The sequence below is a fragment of the Panthera pardus genome, unplaced genomic scaffold (assembly GCF_024362965.1).
Source record: "Panthera pardus isolate Hobbes unplaced genomic scaffold, ASM2436296v1 HiC_scaffold_21, whole genome shotgun sequence".
Taxonomy (NCBI): Eukaryota; Metazoa; Chordata; class Mammalia; order Carnivora; family Felidae; genus Panthera; species Panthera pardus.
In genome coordinates, this window is record NW_026526777.1 from 29,604,662 (window position 1) to 29,624,908 (window position 20,247).

A 20,247-nucleotide genomic window follows, 5' to 3' on the forward strand; every position below is an offset into this window, starting at 1 on the left:
TCTGCCTTGCTTTGCTTTTTCTGCCTTTTCTTTCAAGTATTTCTCTACAAAGCAATCTGAAGTCTTACTCAAAGGACAACATGAATGTTCCTCAGCTCCCTGACCAAATACTAAGATAACAGCACCCAACTCTTTGCATTTTCAACACTTAAGACTAATTTTTTCAAAAGAATATGCTTGGGAGAACTTTATGATAGGAGGAAGAAGCTTTTGAATGTTCTTACCTGTTAACTCACTGGTTCACCACATAAGAAATAGTGATTTTATATTAGCACATAGTACTATGTACTTACTAAAGTTCTCACACACGTCTTTTCTTTCCAGTCTTTTCTCAAATTATTTTGTCTTACTATAATGTTACTATATTAAAATACTGACAATCCTGAGAAAGGAAGCTTCTCTGCTATAATTACTATAATGGCTTTTAATGATTCTCTATTCACCTTCTTTTCCTAAGTGCTTTCATTCAGTCCCATGGACTTCTAATGCTCATGACTCTCAAATTTAAATCTCCACCCAGGACTTCCGAACTTCAGACTCACATATTCAAGTACTGACAGCCAAAAGGCACTGAGAACTTAACATGTCTAAAATACAATTCCTGATTCTCCAGATGCTTCACCCCACCCTTCGCTGCCCCCAACCTCACCTTCTACACCTATTGTTTACAAAGCAACCTGAAAGCACTTTTTAAAAAGTAAACAAGATCAAACTCATCGTCCTACTTAAAATCCTCCAATGATTTCCATGTACACTCAGAATAAAATTCAAACTTCTTATCGTGGTCTACAGGGCTCTACCTGCTTTGGCTACAGTCTTTAACCAGGTCTCATACCACTCTCCCTATCAATCTTGCTCATGACTAACCTCACTGGCCTTCTGTTTCTAAAACATACCAAACTCACTCCTACATCAAGGCCATTAACCTTACTCTATTCCTTTTTGCCTGGAATGTTCTTTTCCCAGACTGTCACATGCCCATTCCCTCTGGTATTTAGGTCTCAGTTCAAATGTCAACTTTCCAGACAGGACTTCCCTAACCACCTCCTATGAAAGTATCATGTTCCGCTTCTTCTAGCCACTTCTTCTGGATTTATTTTCTTCACGGCATTTTAACTATCTGAAATTGTTGCGATTTGTTTAGCTTTTTACTGCTTGTCTTTGCTACTAAAATATTAGCTCTGTGAAAGCAAGAGCTTAGTCTGTCTTCTCATTACTACATCCCATTGCCCACGCCGAGAAATTTTCAACAAATGCTTACTGAAACATGTACTTCATATTATACAAATTATATAAGCTTATGGTAAATAAATGCAACCCTAAAACTTCAATTCCTGAAAATGTTTCCTCCAGGAAATTCTTAGTTAGGAATCTTATCACCCAGACATGAAGTTTATTTATTTTTTGGACAACCTATCAATTCAGGGCCTTTGAATTTGTTCCTTCTGTCAGCAATGCACTTTCCCCTTATTTTTGCCTAACCGGATCCTCATCTAGACCTCTGCTTGAATACATTCCATTTAAGGATGCCCCTAACTATTCTAATTAAAGAGAATAGCATACAATTCCCTCAGATCACATTATCCTGTTTTTACTTTCTTCATAGTCCTTACCATTCTCTGAAGTTACCTTGTTTTGTTTACTTGTTTGACAGCTTAACCATAAAGTAAAATGTACAGATTCAGGCAAAAAATAATCAGCATTCTTACATTCCTGCAAGTTTATCAGAAGAACTTCCTGAAAAGAAAGATCTCTGGGACAACTGTGTAACATATCTCACTTTGTAACATAGTTCACTGTAACCCTCTTCAGCCACAAAACAGTACAGACTCGGAAGGAATCTGAGTATTATAAAGATTGTTTTTTTATTACAAAAGCTCATTTATCCAGGTGTCTGAACACAAGCAAGCGTCCAAATGGCACAGTTGTTAAAGTTATTTTTTTTTTAATGATCTTCTATTCTTTTTAAATCCCCATCACTGACATGAATTAAAAACAATTTGTTAAACTGCTATAATCCACCAAGCTGCAAAAATGGGTTGGTATCACAGGGTTGAGGTGGGAGATCCCTCTGTTCAACACACAGGGGAACGGGGGGAGGGACACCTACAGACAACTGCTATGAACACCCCACTGCTCTATAGCAATGGACTATAATTGTGCAAATTAGAAAAATCTACATTTCTATATCAAACCTGCTGAAACATCTCAATCTCTGTGCTCCAATTATATATGTATATGTATAATTACATAGTAATAATTATGTATCATATATAAACTATCTTCTACTGTACCATCTACTGAAGCTTAGTAACCAACAGCGAATATATACTTATCTTTCTTCTTGTTTCAAAAGATGAAAAGTCCTTGGGGCGCCTGGGTGGCTCAGTCGGTTAAGCGTCCGACTTCAGCTCAGGTCACGATCTCACGGTCTGTGAGTCCGTGAGTTCGAGCCCCGCGTCGGGCTCTGGGCTGATGGCTCAGAGCCTGGAGCCTGCTTCCGATTCTGTGTCTCCCTCTCTCTCTGCCCCTCCCCCGTTCATGCTCTGTCTCTGTCTCAAAAATAAATAAACGTTAAAAAAAAAAAATTAAAAAAAAAAAAGAAAAAGATGAAAAGTCCTAGCTAATATATGTTTAATTAATCTTCAATAAACATTAAAAATTATTGCTGGCAGGTCCGTAATATCAGACAACGTCCTAAGTATCTTAGCTTTTGCTACTTTGAATGAGTTACGAAGATGGCATTAATTACAAACAAAAAGAATATAAAACTTTCATTATTGCAGAGTGAATTATCAAAACATTAACTGAAAAAGATATATGTACTCCCATGTTTATTACAGAATTAATATTGTAAATACCAAGATACAGAAACAACCTACATGTCCATCAATGGATAAAGAAAATGTGAAATGTGAACACACACACACACACACACACACAATATTATTTAACCATAAAAAAGAATGAAATCTTGCCAACTGTGAGAACATGTATGGATTTAGAGGGCATACACTAAGTGAAATCAGTCAATCAGAGAACAAATATCATATGATCTTACTTGTATGTGACACCTAAAAAACAACAATAACAAAAAAAAAGCTCACAGATATAGATAACAGACTGGTGGTTACCAGAGGTGGAGGGTGGGGAGTGGGCAAATGGGTGAAGGGGGTCAAAACGTATGTACAAACTTACATGACTTAAGTTATGAGGACATAATGTATAACATGGTATCTACAGTTAATAATACTGTATTGTATATTTAAAAGTTGCTGAGAGTAAATTTTTTTTTTTTTTTATGTTTATTTTTGAGAGAGAGACAGAGTGTGAGCTGGGGAGGGGCAGAAAGAGAGGGAGACACAGAACCCGAAACAGGCTCCAGACTCTGAGCTGTCAGCACAGATTCCGATGTGGGCCACAGACCATGAGATCATGACCTGAGCCGAAGCCAGGTGCTCAACCGACTGAGCCACCCAGGCGCCCCGCTAAGAGAGTAAATCTTAAAAGTCCTCATCACAAGGAAAAGAAAATTTTGTAACAATGTATGATAATGCCTGTTAACTAGACTTACTGTGATTGTCTCACAATACATACAAACATCAAATCATTACACTGCACAACCGAAACTAATATTACATATCAATTATGTAATAAATAATTCAATAAAAAAACCAAAAAATATTTTAAAAAGTTTTCCATCATCTTTAGAGGCCAACTATGAAAAGCCAAACATATTTAAAAAAAAAAGGGAATGATTACAGTTTTTGAATTGGGAAATAAGATAGATATCAAGTGTCATTTCATGAAAATTAATCTGGCAGCAGTATACCATAGAGATTAGATAAAATAAATCTTAAGAAGGCAAGTCTAGATACAAACTCTATTCCCATATTTTTTCTCATTAAAACAGAAGCCATTGACAACGGCATATTAAAATACAATTAAAAAATTTTGTTTACATTTATTTATTTTTGAGAGACAGAGAGAGACAGAGCGTGAGTGGGGTAGGGACAGAGACAGAGGGAGACACAATCAAAAGCAGGCTTCAGGCTCTGAGCAAGCTGTCAGCACAGAGCCCGCCAAGGGGCTCAAACCCACAAACAGTGAGATCACGACATGCACCGAAGTCAGATGCTCAACCGACTGAGCCATCCAAGAGCCCCAAAATACATTTTTAAGAAAAACATGGGAATGTTATTCAGTTTTCAATACCAAGACTGTCATTTATTGCTCTTCTCTAGCATAATAAAGGAATTTACTGAGTTGTTTTTTTTTTTAATTTTAAAAAAAATTTTTTTAATGTTTATTTTTGAGAGAGAGAGAGACAGATGGCAAGCAGGGGAGGGGCAAAGAGAAAGGGAGACACAGAATCTGAAGCAGGATCCAGGCTCTGAGCTGTCAGCACAGAGCCCCATGCGGGCTAGAACTCAAAAATGGTGAGATCATGACCTAGGCTGAAATCAGCCGCTCAACCTACTGAGCCGCCCAGGTGCCCCTAAATTGGCTTTTTAACGTGGGTTTATAATCCATTCATGGGTCGTAACATGAAGTCAATTCAGTTAGCCACAACTAATATTTTTTCCAACTAAACTGAACAAAAATCAAGTCACAAGTATAAATACTTTTGTTTCTGTAATATACATATAACTAAGTAGACTATGGTAAATACATTTGCAGTAAAATGTACTTCTGTGAGTCACAGCCAAAACAATTTCAAAACTCCAGACCAAATGATTGCTAGGGTCTTTCGGCTCTAAAATTTTAGGGGCGACTGGGTGGCTCAGTTGGTTAAGTATCTGACTTCAGCTCAGGTCATGATCTCACTGTTCATGAATTCAAGCCCCGCGTCAGGCTCTGTGCTAACAGCTCAGAGCTTGGAGCCTGCTTCATATTCTGTGTCTCCCTCTTTCTCTGCCCCTCCCCTGCTTACGCTCTGTCTCTCCTTCTCTCTCAAAATAAACATTAAAAAAAAAAAAATTCAATTTTACCCCTATAGCTAAAATCAGTCTTCAACTGGGGAAAAAAATCAGTTAATGGCTTTTTGTTTACTTAACGTATAGCTACAGTTCTAATAGCAAACAACCAAATATAAATGTTGAATTAACTATGCTAATTTAAACAAAAATTGGGACTTACTGAGAGGACACTGGAATAGTTCATAGAACCTACAGAAGAGCTGAACCACTAAGCTCGGAACGACAGGCACTGAGCAGTTCCAAGGAACTCAGCAGCAGGGGCTCACAGACTTCTCTGCCTAGGGCACTGCCTTGGTATGACGGGGTAGTTCCAACCACCTACTATCACTGTGCTGTGATGTGCTCTCCATTTAGGGTTTCAGAGATTCTCAGTAAACAATCCAATCAGCCCACCATACATCAGGTATCTTCACCCTTAGATAAATCAGCAACAGCCAGGAGCAGGGTCAGAAGTATATACATGGTCTCTGGAGAATTAAGAAGTTGTCCACCATCCCATTCGTCTAAAACATCTGATCTTTGTGGCCAGAAATTAGCACTTCATTTATTGAGCCCTTATGAACCTGACACAATACTTGAGTCAATATGATAAATATATACAATATGTATACTAAAACATTAAGTTGTGCACCTTAAATATATGCAATTTTTGTCAATAAAGCTAGATAAAAAAGGGGAACTACAAAATATGTTTCAATATATAAAGAAGAAAATGGATTTGATATAAGAACAAAACTCGAAATATAATGAAAATATACTGAACGTTACAATATTTTTCATTTCACGTGTTTTTAAAAACTTAGATATTGTAACTTCTATTTTTCTAAACCAGCGTTATGAAAACGAATCCTAAAATATTTTTAAAATAAAAACAGTATTTTGCAAAGTGAATCACTCTATTTCTTAAAATATGTAACTTTATATGCCAATGGTCACTAAATGAGATACATCACTTATATAAGAAAAGAGTACCTGCTGTGGTCTAGATGTTTGTATTCTCCCCAAATTCTTAAGTTGGATCCTAATGCCCACGGGAATGGTATTAAGCGATAAGGCCTCTGGCAGGTGATTAGGTCATGAGGGCAGAGCCTTCATGAATGGGATTGATACCCATATAAAAGAGGCCCCAGAGAAATCCCTGCCCTTTCCACCACGTGAGGACACAATGAGAAATTGGCAGTCTACAACCCAGGAGGCCTTCACCAGAACCCAACCTGCTGATCTTTGATCTTGGACTCTCTAGCCTCCAGAACTGAGAAAAATTAGTTTGTTTTTAAATTACTCAATCTATGGTATTTTTGTTACAGCAGCCTGAACAGACTAAGACAGTCCCCTTAGTGACCAAAACAATCTCCTTTCCCCCCTACTACTCCTATTCTTGGGATTCCCCTTCATTGCTGCACAGTCTCTCACTGTTATGACATTGTACTTCATGCTGACATTCTCTGCAGACCTCCCCAGAATAAGTGCACATTATAATCGACAAGGACAAGGAAAAATATGGCAGCACAATTTATCTGTAGAACAAGTATTGGGTTAGGAGTCAGGAAAACCTGGGAACTATCTCTGCTCTGTCACTAACTAGCTATTTGATCATGATCTGTTCACTTCCTCTTTCTATACCTCTTTCAGAAGGAACTAAATAAGAATCGATTAGGGGTGCCTGCGTTGCTCAGTCAGTTAAGTGTCCGGCTTCAGCTCAGGTCATGATCTCGTGGTTCGTGAGTTCAAGCCCCGCATCAGGCTCTGTGCTGAAAGCTCAGAACCTGGAGCCTGCTTTGGATTCTGTGTCTCCCTCTTTCTCTGCCCTTCCCCTGCTCATGCTGTCTCTCTCCGTCTCTCAAAAATAAACATTACAAAAATTGTTTAAAAAAAGATCTATTAAACAAATCCATCCATAAAGTTTCCTCACTTGTCAAAAGGAGATGATAGTAACTGCCCTATCTTTTCCATTACAGAAAAAACAAAAATGTAAATGCATTATAAACTATGAAGCACCATAGAAAGAGTAGCTTTTTTTACCTGAGGTCTAAGTGACATATAATAGTATATTAGTTTCAGGTGAGGTGTACAACATAATGACTCAGTATCTGTGTATATTGTGAAATGATCACAATAAGTTCAGTTAACAACTGTCACCATACATAGTTATGTGGAATTTTTTTTTCTTGTGAGAACTTTTAAGATTTACTAACTCAGCAACTTTCAAATACATAATATAATATTATTAACTGTAGACACCATGCTGTGCATTACTTCCCCATGTCTTACTTATTTTATAACTCTAAATTTGTACCCTTTGATCCCCTTTGCCCCTTTTGCCTACACCCTACCTGCCACCTCTGGTAACCACCAATCCGTCCTCTGTATCTATGAGCTTCTTTGTTTTGCTTTTCGTTTTTTTAGATTCTACATACAATCTCACTTGTTTTCCCACTTGTTAGCCTGGCTGGACTTTTTGAAAGGCCATGTGGTATAAATGTTATAAACACGGCTTTGGAGGCAGCAGACACAAGGTTTAAATCCTACCATCATGCTTTATCACCTATTTGGCCTTGGGCAAGTTAATGCACCTTTAGGGGTGTTAGTTTCCTCACCTAGACAACTTGTAGCCACTTCTCTCACATGTTGCATTAACAACTGACATTTGTCAAATATGCTCAATTCTGCTAATCCCTCATTCCATCCTCACAAATCTGCACCTTCGGTCCCATCCCAGTTCCACACTGCAGCTCTTTCAATCCCACATAACCCCTAGGGCAGAGATCATCCAACTTCTTCACCAGTGTCTAACCTAGTGTACACAGTAGGAACTAAATATCTATTAAATAAATGAATTCCTATCTGTCCTCATGGTAAATATATAACATAAACTAAAAAAACAGCAAGATAGTCTAACAAAATGCAGATCAATCTTATTTCATTTTCTGTATATACAAAGACTCACTTTCATTTACGTACAACCTTTTTTTTTCCCCAATGGTCACTAAGAAGAAAAAAGAAACAGGACAAAACAGAGTCACCTCTATCTTTCTCATCAAAAATAAGAGATTTAAGATTTCTAAACTACAAAGCTGTCACTTTACTTGTTTGTTTGTTTTTACCATCATTATATGAAAATATCAGGGTTCAAAAGCACCAGGAGCAACAGAGGATGGAGAAGCTAACATCTAGACCCTTAGCCTCCCAGAAGAGAGTGAAACCAAGAAGCTATTTTTTCTCAGCTTCTAGTAGTTAATCACCAACTAGAGTTGATACAAAGGATAAAATCTTTCTGCTGGTCCTATTCTGGCTTCTCTTTTCCTTCATTTCCCAGCTCTGATGAGTCAAAAATCTTCTCTACCTTAAAAATGCTTCTCCCAATCAAACTGTCTTCTGCATCTCAAAGGCCTCTGCTTTAGTTCAGGTCTCTGGTTATTTTAACAGCCTCGTAAGTGCTATCTCTTTCACAATACCACCAGAGTGAAATTCTGTAACACAAATCTGATGGTATCCCTTCTGGTTTAAAACCTTATACTGGTAGCTCCCTATCATTTCCAGGATAAAGTACACACTTGGCATGACATAAAAGGTCATTCATGCCCTGTCCCCATCTAACTCTCTGGTCTCATTTCTCATCATTCTCTAATACGTACCCAATTTCTAAAGCTACAATCAAACAAACCCCTTGCTTTTCCCTAAGCATATCATGATGCTCTCACATTTCCTTTTAACATCCTGTTATATTTTCATATATAGCACCTTATAACACGCCCTTCATGTGCCTACCTAGTAAATTCCTTCAAAACTCAGCATAAGAGTAGGACCAAGTTTGCTGCCTCTATACTCCTAAAATATATGTATTATAATTTGATTATTTTTCTATAATTCCCAGTAGAAAGTAAGACCCTAGAGGACAGAAACTCTTTTTAATCACAGTAGATAATACACAGTACATAGCAGAAGCTCCATAAATTAACTAAATAAGTTAATAAAAGGCCTGAATGACTTTAGTTTTATTATGAATATAAAAGGTTTTTGTGAGATCATCTGACAAAATAAACACCAGTCATCAAGTTATTCCTACAAGAAAGTAAACCTGGAGTTCTAAATAAATTACTACAAATAAACACTAATTCAAACATAATAAACATGGTTATAAAATATCAAAAGATAACATGAACTGGTAACTACGGTATATATAATATGTTACCTAGAAATAATGGAATCCAAATTAGGTACATGATTTTTGGGAAAGAGAAAATTGAGATCCAGCACCACAGGTAAATTTTAAAAACCCTCTTCACCAACAACTAGGAGCATTTAAAATAATTTTTCACAGACAAGTTCTGCTCATAACTTTGCAAGGCATTATACAAGGGTGACTAGAAATTAATATCTCAACTACTATTGTAATGTTACATTTATATAATCCTCTTCCTCTAAAGCACAATTTCTAATCTTCTTAAGTAGGAGGAAATTTTTTTAAGCCTTTACGTGAGTAAATTACACTGGGTTCCAACAAATGATGCCACCATGGAAATCCATAAGAATAGCTCCCAAACAGGTTCAGTATGTTGGAAGGGAGAAAGGCAGAAAGGAAGACAAAGAAAAAAGGAACAACACAATGTTCCTGAGATCAGCTTCTCTGTTCTCAACACCTTTCATATGTCCAGCAAAAATAATGGTAACTAGGTAACTTCCACATTTTTAAAATCAAGACACTCATATCCACCCAGACAGGCTCTGTCGTAACTCTGCCTCATCATCTATTAACAGTCAAACAAGTCAAAGGCTACAGTTACTCCCTACCAGAGGAAATTAATATAACCTTCAAGACAGGAACAGAATGGGTAAGTTACTTTGAAAAGAAGCATGGACAAATAACCAAGATTTAAACCACCAGTCAGATTTCCTGGTAGCACACCATTTCTACTTCCTTCTTCCTCTCCACTTTCTACTTTCCTATTACCTATTCCTACTATCGTATTCTAATTACCTCCCCATTATCCAGGCAAAGACAATCAACCAATAAAATACACACACACACACACACACACACACACACACACACACACCCCCCACATGTAGTACTTAAGAACTAGGATTTATAGTTAAAACAGAGATGGTCTGAAGATTGCCTTCACTGGTTACTATGATTGCTCTGTGACCTTACTTAGGTTCTCAAAGCCTCAGTTTCTTCATCAGTAGAACAGAGACAATATATTTTCCTGTTAGGGTTATCCTAAGAATTAAATTATGTGAGATCAGTATATAAAGTGTAATCACACTGCCTGACACAATAAACTAAATAAAAAGAACCACCAGAAAGTCTGAGAAGTGAACAAGTATACACAGATGTAAGCAAATCAGAAAGATCTGGGAATTAATAAACTGCAATATTTTACACTAAGTTGACACTATAAGAGCTCACAAAGTATTCCACAGTGTTTTGCAATGTTTTATTTATTTACTATAGGCAGAGAAAAAACAAATCAACAAAGCACCACTACCATCACCACCACCATCAACAAAAACCAAAGAAAAAAATACGAAAACTTACATCCTGATTTGTAACCAAAAAGAAAATTTAAAAATCCTTAACTTCAGCTCATAGCCTCTTCATGATCTAACCCCAACCTATTTTTTAGCCTCATCTCACTTTTATGTCTCCATGCAGTCAACACTGTAACTTGCAATACAGAACCTAATTTCACACTTCAAACTTGAGTCAAACAACTCCTTCAACCCAGTTACCATTCTTACCCCATCCCTTTTCCTACCCACTGAAACCCTATTAGTCATTCTGTCCCAAGATGCCCTCCCAGATCCTCCCTAGCAGAAGTCATCACATCCACCTCTCAGTTCCCTGTTGCTTAAACTTACATTTAGAGCACCTACTTCATGCTAATGAAGTTTTCCTGCAGGCTTCTTTCTCAATGTCATTCAAGGGAGACATTAATGGTCAGCTGAATACAGACCACAAAATGTGGTAAAATGAAATAACACCTCTTAACATACAGAAATATCCTTCTTTAGGGTAAAAAAATATTTCTATCATCTTTCTATGTTTTAACCACAGCTTCACTGCCCTTCCCATTACAATAAAGCAGTTTAATGGCTAGTAGCACAAATGTACAACTTTTTAGCTTATATTTTCTAAATATCCAAAAATATCCATTATAACAATACTGACACTTCATGAGAGAACATTTTATGCTTTACTTATCAAGTGGCCTAACAGCCCACTCTAATCTCCATTGGGCAAATAAAATATTCAATCTTTTTTTGGTAATCATTAAAAGAAAGCAGTTCAGGGGCGCCTGGGTGGCTCAGTCGGTTGAGCGTCCAACTTCGGCTCAGGTCATGATCTCACGGTTCGTGGATTTGAGCCCCGAATCAGGCTCAGGGCCTGGAGCCTGCTTCTGATTCTGTGTCTCCCTCTCTCTCTTCCCCTCCCCCGTTCATGCTCTGTCTCTGTCTCAAAAATAAATAAACATTAAAAAAAAATTTAAAAGAAAGCAGTTCAAAATAAATTTTGTTTATATAATGATTGTTCCAAAACAAGATTTGACTAATGTTATTTTGCAAGTCATACGAAAATCAATCTCATTATTTCATACCACACATACTATATATACAGATTTACTTAATTGACTTTTGCAAATATCAACTCTTATTTCCCACATATGCAAAAATGGTTGGAAAACTGATTCACAATCAAGAGTTTGATTTGTAACCAGGCTAGACAGCTAGGTAAACATGACTTCAGATACTTAATTGCACAAACTTACTTCAGATTATAGCACTGTAAATTAGAAAGTCACAATTCTAGTTCATACAGATTCTAAGTTTAGTTTTACTACTACATAACAGTTCTACCTTAGGCAAATTACTTAACCTCTCTAAATTCTAAGTATCACATATACAAAATGACCCTGGGTTAGATAAAATTTCACATACATTCTTGGTCATAACAATCACCCACAACACCTGTTTAAAAATACATATCCAAAATCCTCTTCTAAACGTCCTAATTTCGCAGTTCTGACAAGAGGACTGGAGAACTTAGTCAAAGTTCCCAGGTACTCATGTTCCTCATCATTGGGAAGTTTTATACATATACTGGTTTCTGATTTCTAACATTCTTTCTGGCTATAAAATTCTGTGAATTTAAGATTTTATGACACTGATCAAATCCCCCAGCCCAACCTGACGATACTGAATGCAATTCACATGCAAATTCATTTTGCTATGGAAGAAAAGTTCAAAATCTTCTCTGTACTCTTGTCTTTTTCAGCATTTGGCTCCATTTGCTCTAATCCCTCAATTTTCACATTATCCTAAATACCAGTACTTATTTTGACAAATAATTTGACAGATAACATGATCTGGGCTACAATACTTTTGGTTGAAGGATATTCCCCTATGATTTTAGTGTACACAACTCCTCCTCTGGTAACCATTCAGTCATACACTTTATGCTGATTCAAACACACTTAAGTCATACACACTGTGTATATTCTTTTCATTTGTGTCTTACAATATTTATAACATTCAACAGGCAAATCATAACTGCAATCCCTTCTAACAATCCTACAGATGATGATTATGTGCTGAATGAATTTTAATACATTATAATTATTAACTGGCTTTAAAGCAGTTCTGAAATACTTTCCCATTGATGTAAATATAGAAGAAAACACTTTAAAGGTTATACTCTCAAAACAGGTCTATAAAAGCACTGTGATAAAGAAAAGAAAAAAAAAAAAACATGTTCTCCAACATGTGTTCTCATTTTTCAAAAAAAAAAAAAAAAAAAAGGCATTTTTCTCAATCTTCACCTACCCAAAATTAATAAAAACTGCTTAATCAAACTTGCCTTCTAGTTACGTTGATACTTTTGCTACCACCATGCAAGTCTTTTCCCAAAAGTCTGCAAAGCAACATACAGAGATAAAAAGACCCCAAAAGCACTAAGATAATTTGGAGATGAAAGTGGGGGGCAGAACTGGCAGTCAATACACCCAGTGCAATTAAACACACCATTTTTCATTATACTTCCCAAAAGGCAGGACAAAGAAGGAAAACTGAAACTTACTGCTCTCATCACTCTAAAACAAAACAAAACAGTTTCTTAAAGAACAGTCTTTAACAGTACTCAGAGACATTTTCTCACATACATTTTAGAAAAATGGTAATATAATATTACACTGTCATCAATCAAAATTTCACAGCAACGGAGAAGCTTTAAATCAAATTGTGACAAAAGCTGAAAGTATACACCTAAAACACAGGTCAATAAAGGTGACACTGTAAAGAGTCAAGATGATGTAGTCAAATATGAAGTGTCCTAAAAACCCACAGAGAGAAGTTAAAAGCAGACAAACAGCAATTCTGTATCACTTAAGTCACATTCCTTAAACACTATTTCCTGCAATCAAATTTAAATGTGTTCATAGCTATCACCAGGATCAATATAGTGTGAAATAAACCTGATGGTAATGCAACTGGCAGTCTTCCAAACCCCTCATTTTTTAATAGATTGTACAAATACCTTCATATTTTATCTTCACATGCACAAACTGCACTAAGAAAATAATGTAGAAAATGTTAAGTTTGTTTCTTTCTCATTAAAGAGGACCTAAAAAATACAGAATCTATCCTAAGGACAACTAAGTTACCTGATAGATCAAATGGTGTCTGAAAGGGCAGCTACTAAGCAAACACAGATTCACAAAGTCATTGATGTGCTTTAAAATGATCTACTTGGCCTTGAAATAATGGAAGCGGAAACAATCATAGCAGGAGCTTCCAATCCGTGCAGTGATTCTGGAGAGGTCAAACGTGACATACTGCGAGGACAAAGTGGAATTCTGCTCACCCCTAGTGCTGGCAAACCATTCACATATGTGATATGGACACAAAGCACAATATAAAAATCAGAGGGTAACCCACGAGGTGAATGTAGAGTCATCAATGCAAGTTGAAAATCTCATATCAGCTAATAAACATTCTTAGTTATCCTTAATAATTCTATTATGAATCCATAAATTTATTAACTAAATTTTTCTTAGGACATTATTTGCTATTCCTCTTAAGTAACAAAACAGTTTTGTTTTTTTTTAAAGAAGGAAAATAGGCAGAAAGTAGGTCACCACCTCATTTAGTACTAGATTTGGTAAACTAATTTTTGTTCATCCTTCTTCAACTTCATAATTTCATATATTTCTAAATATATTCTTCTACATATATCTCTCCCTTTCTATTAGTCTCATATAAGAGCATGATTTAATCAAATGTGTTTTTCCTTCTAATACCCTGCTTGATGGTGCTCAGCATTTTGTGAACTTAGGCGAAAGTAGCACACCAAACTGAAGCAACATACAATGAAGCTAAACTTTGAATTTGTCTCCAGAGACTCATGACAAAGCTCCTGCATGCTTGTCCCAGGCCAGCTTAGAGAGCGTCATTCTGTATGTTGTGCACAAGAATGTATTACTAGTCATTAAATAAACTAAAATATATATGATATGCAGAAATTCACCAAGAGGTCATTCAAGCATGCAAATGAACACTCACAAATCTCATCTCTTTCCTAACAAGAATAAAATCAAGGATACATTTTCTATCTCCTCTAAATAGCCTCTATGATGGGAAAACTAAATTTTTAAATTACATAAAAATCACTTTAAAGTAGCTGGAAAGAATTTGTTTCTCCTGGGTATCAGGATGACACCAAACATTCCAAAATAGTTTATTAAAATCTTCCTTCATTTGGAAACGAGGTTTATAAGAAAATGTTAAGTTTTTAAACTCTAGGCAGAGAGGACAATCCAATCTCAAAACATAATTTCCTCCATTTTACAATACAATTCACACTCAAAAGTATACACTTCAAACTAAGTAATCTTGGGTATACAAAGACTCACCATCTGTATGGGTTTCTTGTGCAGATCTCGTTCAGTTACCAGTTTTTCTTGGTCAGTTACATAAAGACCTTTCTGCGCTAAAGCCTGGATTACAGCATCATGGCCCAGAAGGGGTTTCGCAGCATCACTCTTGAGAATGAGACTCCCAGCACGACAGTATAGTTCAGCCGAAAGAAGCAAATTAACCACGGGTGGTTTGATGTGTTCCTGGTCATACTGATCTGTGTAAAATGGTTCTCGAAGTTCCTCTGGCACATTTTCTATAAAGATTAAGGGGGGAGGGGGGGAAATTCTTACAATATGTTTATAAAGAAACACAATTTAATAATTATTATGTCACAGAAGATTCCTTCCAAAAATAACAATACCCTTTAACTGAAAAGGTAATTTATTAGAGCTTGGCAGCTAATCTGGAATGGAAAAGAGAAATTTGCTTTACAGAAGATATTGTTCCGAGTATACTCTAAAACAAGATTACAAAGCAAAGAAAAAGTTTTCTAAGTCTAATGACTCTGGGGAAAGTATTCCCACATGCACACTCAAATCCATAGAATGTGATAAAAGATTCCTAAAAACTAATTTCAGCGAATACTCTCACATACAAGCGGTCAACCAGAAAACGCACTCTAACGGCTATTACAGGGGAAGCTAGGCCTTGCCAACTGACAGCATAAAATCACTTAACTGAAGTTGTATAGCTAATCACTTGCAAAACAGAAGCTGCCTAACTTATTCTCTCCCTCTATGTCAGGCTCTCTGGTCTCTCACCCTTCTTGCTTATTAGCCTGATGAATCTACTGAGGGGCAGTTACAGCTATAGTTTAGGGGAGAACTACTCTCAAAGATCCCTTAAACTAAGGGTGCCTGAGTGCCTCAGTTGGTCAAGCGTCCAACTTCGACTCAGGTCATGATCTCATAGCTTGTGGGTTTGAGCCCTGCATTGGGCTCTGTGCTAACAGCTCAGAGACTGTAGCCGCTTCAGATTCTGTGTCTCCCTCTCTCTGCCCATCCCTGGCTCATGCTCTGTCTCCTTCTCTCTCAAAAATAAATTTTTAAACGTTAAAAAAAACTTTTTTTTAAATCCCTTAACCTAGAGGCACCTAGGTGACTCAGTCAGTTAAGTGTCCAACTCTGGACTTCAGCTCAGGTCATGATCTCACAGTTCACAAATTCGAGCCCCATGTCAGCTTCTGCACTGGCAGGCAGTGTGGAGTCTGCTTGGGATTCTCTCTCCCTTCTCTTTGCCCTTCCCCCCACCCCCCTGCCCAACTCTCAAAAATAAACAAACATTTTTTTTTTTTTTTTAAATCCCTTAACCTAGTAAATCACTGTTCTCTCCGCCTTATCACTCTCCATCTTACCCCAAAAATCCCTCCTGGACACCCAACTAACACATTCAGTGGAGACACAGAAAGGAGAGTCTACAAATGGGACATGAGAAGGAAACCAAAATCGTCTGAGTTTCTTTTCTGCTAGCCATTTCCCTTGAAGAATGTCAAGTCCCACTCTCCCAACATCTACTTCTAAATCAACCTCAGGAGCTGCTTTTGCATCTGATGGCAGCCAGATCACTAAAAAAGCAAGACAAACAAAGCACTTCTTAGTGTTTAACAAGGTATCTTGCCTTCCTCTTCCCACTCCTTACCTGTGAGCTGTGCTCTTAATCAAAGCCAACACAAGAATGAGGTTTGTCTTCCAAAAGTAAAGGCAGGCATCTAAGTTAAAAGTTAACATGGAGCTACAATCATAGAACCTGACAGGTCTGGCTAGTCTGGCATGACACTTAGCCATTTCCTTGCCTGCCTTCTCTTTGAAAAGTGAGGTTTTGAGGCCAACCATCCCCCATCACTGATTTTAGGAGTCTTCTGAATAGGCAGCTTTAATATAAGCTCAAAATAAGCCATAGTACTAATCAAAGTGAACATTTTTTAAATGTATTCACAAAGTATTAGTATACTTCTTAGCAATTTTCATCCTAAAGTTTTTGAAGAGTTCCTATTATTTAGAAAAATATTTTCATCATGGGGTGCCTGAGTGGCTCAATCAGTAGAGCATATGACTCTTGGTTTCAAGTCAGGTCATAATACCAGGGTCATGGGATTGAGCCCCTCATTGGGCTCCACACTGAGCATGGAGCCTGCTTGAGATTCTCTCTCCCTCCCTCCCTCTCTCTCTCCCTCCCTTCCCCTCTGCCCCTCTACCCTGCTCATACTCTCTCTCTCTAAAATAAAAAAAGGAAAGAAGAAAAATATTTTCATCAAATATTATAGTAATGATTGCATGTTCATTTTATATACCAGCATGGTTCTGAGGAAATCCAAGGAATTAGAAATAATCCGTACCTTCAAGAAGCCAATAATGTACAAAAAGACTAGACAGACAAATAAAGTTAAGCAATTCAGAAACAATGAATGATTGTGCACCAACTGAAAGAAACTAAATGCTAAATGAACAATTGTTCTAAATGAATAATTAAGTGCTTAAAGTTCAAAGCAGGAAGCATCATACTGGGCTGACTTGACTTCATCTTAAAGAAATCGGATAGGAAAAATAGGCAGAATTTGCTTAGTCAAAAAACAAAAGTCTATCTAAACAAAGGTAAGAGCAAGGAGAGAGAGGAAGGAAGGAAGGAAGGAAGGAAGGAAGGAAGGAAGGAAGAAAGAAAGAAAGAAGGAAAGAAAGAAATGATGTGAAGAGATACCAAACTGAACAATTTGGGTGGAGAAAGGCATTCATGTAGGATAGGAGTAAGCAGGAAAGCTGTAATGGGAGGTTCAGATAAGACAAAAGTAATATCTCTTTTAGTAAAAGGCGAAAGATTTATGCGATCTGAAGAGAAACCAGAGTATAAGTAATATCTCTTTTAAACACATATATAATAGCCAAACATTTATTTAATAGCTAACAAGGAATTACTTTTAGTTTTAAAGAAGAAGACTGATATGACGTTTGGGGACAAATAATCTGGTCTTCAATACTGATGGAGGTAAATATCAGACATAAATAAGGAAATGAAGTCAAGAATAAAAGACATAAAAGACTGCTTAGGGGTGTGCCTGGGTGGCTCAGTCGGTTGAGCACCAGACTTCGGCTCACGTCATGATCTCAGCTCATGGTTCTTGGGTTCGAGCACCGCATCAGGCTCTGTGCTGACAGCTCAGAGCCTGGAGCCTGCTTCAGATTCTGTGTCTCCCTCTCTCTCTGCTCCTTCTTGGCTCTTTCTCACTCTCTCTCAAAAATAAATAAATGTTAAAAAAAAAATTTTTTTAAAGACTGCTTATAAAACAAACCCAAAAAGGACTCAGGAATAAAGCAAAGGGAGGGGGTGAAGATTGCAAAAACCATTAGGCCTGGGTTACCTGGGAAACAGTGGCATCATTAATAGAAAAAAGAAAATCAGGAAGCACTAATTCTGGAAGCAAGATCATAAACTTGGTTTTAGACATGCTGATTAGAAACGACAGCAAAAATATCCAAAAAGCAGCTGGGGATATAGGACTCTGGAAAGAGGTCAAGAGTAGATGTATCAATTTGGGATTTTGGTGACATCTAAAAATATCATCCTCATTTAATAATTGAAAACACTTCTTCCTTCACAGCCACATTAACCAGTAGTGAGCCAGCCTTAATAGCTGCCTCAGCGTGATACATAAGCCCAGGTATAAACTACAGAATACAGTACTGGTAAATTAAATTTAGCATCATAGGAACTGAAAAGAAGCTATTTAGTAGTACAACTCTAAAAGAGAATTTATTTAAGGTAATTATTATAAAATGTAGGCCTAGTAGATTTTTATTTACTGTAACAATAAAGAAAATGACTTATATAGGTGACTTGGTATCTAAACATTAGGTGTGCAAAGAAAAGTGACTACTAACATCATCAGGATTACAAATTTCTCTACCATACCTGTACATCTACCTAACATTCATCTATTGCTTTCACTAATCTTTCTAACAACTTGGTGAAAGCGGCAAATCAGACAATATGCAGATATATATTTAGAATATAGTAACACTAAGGACCTTTGTGTGTCAAGACACTGTCCTAAACGTGCCTTCTGTCATTCAATATTAACAATTCTCTTACCCCTATTTTATAGATAAGGAACCCAAGAAAGGTTATCTTGCCAAGGGCACACAGCTGATAAACGCAGTCCTAGCTCTAAGCCATCTAGCTAAATAGCTTAAAAAGTAACAATGGTTAGGTGCCTGGGTGGCTCAATCAGTTAAGGGTCAGACTTCAGCTCAGGTCAAGAACTCGAGGTTCATGAATTCAAGCCCCACAATGGGCTCTCTGCTGTCCATCAAGAGCCCGCTTTAAGATCCTCTGTCTCCCTCTGTCTCTCTGCCCCTTTGCCACTTGCTCTCTCACAAAATATATATATATATATTTTAAATAACAATGGTTGGCCAACATCACAAGGCTAGAAGGTAGAAGACGTGCAGCTAGGGGCTACTTCCATTTTATTATGGAATACCCACAAACCCAAGTTATGAAAGTGTAAGTTTTAAAAAGATCCCAAGGCAGGGTGCCTGGGTGGCTCAGTTGGTTAAGCATCCAACTTCGGCTCAGGTCATGATCTCACAATTCATGAGCTGGACCCCCACAATAAGCTCTGCACTGACGTTGCAGAGCCTGCTTGGAATTCTCTCTCTCTCCCTCGCTCTCTGCCCCTCCCCCACTCATGCACATGTGTGCTCACTCTCTCTCTCTCTCTCAAAATCAATAATAAACCTTAAAAAAAAAAAAAGAGTTTAAAAAGATCCCGACACAAGAAAAAGGGAAAAGATCCACAGCAAGCCAAAGAATATTACAAAAACAGATTTTCCCACCCCCCCCAAAAGAATGCAAAACTGCATACTGAGTAATATAAAATAGGTCACTTTCAAAAACAAGTCTTAAAGAACTAAACATGCTTAAAAGACGACTTCAAAAATGTCTATCATTTTGCTAACTATACAAAACGAATTTTTTTAAGTTTGGAACGGTAGCACATTGTGAAACAAATGAACTGAGACAGCATTTTAGGAAACAGACAAAATCAAAGATAAAAGGTTTCACCCTCTCCCTCACCTCCAGAACACAAAAGGTAAGAAATTAATGCTTAAGGAATGGATGAGTGAATCACCACTCCTAGAATTGCAAAGGATAAGAGACAAGTTTTTCTTGTGTGCCAGGACTTAAGCAGAACTTACCTTAATCGTATCATAAATCCTAACTAGATCTAAGTTTTGAAATTAACAATCACCTGAAATGCTTGAAGTACAAGTAAAGGGAGTAGACAGTAATTTACTCAAGGCAATTTTCTATAAAGATGGGCTAGTTACTAGTTGCATACATATGCCAGCAAATG

At 37.1% G+C, this 20,247-nt stretch overlaps 1 protein-coding gene across 8 annotated transcripts in view; it reads right to left on the minus strand.

Moving 5' to 3' along the window:
* CAMSAP2 (calmodulin regulated spectrin associated protein family member 2) overlaps positions 1-20,247 on the minus strand; it is a 112,138-nt gene that overhangs the window by 74,970 nt on the left and 16,921 nt on the right. For 7 of the 8 annotated variants that reach the window (XM_019430965.2, XM_019430956.2, XM_019430947.2 and 4 more), the window contains exon 2: positions 14,891-15,150. The exons of the other annotated variant lie outside the window; for it this stretch is intronic. In XM_019430965.2, coding sequence (XP_019286510.1) covers positions 14,891-15,150 — 260 coding nt within the window. The remainder of the gene's footprint in view (positions 1-14,890; positions 15,151-20,247) is intronic. 8 annotated transcript variants of the gene reach the window in all.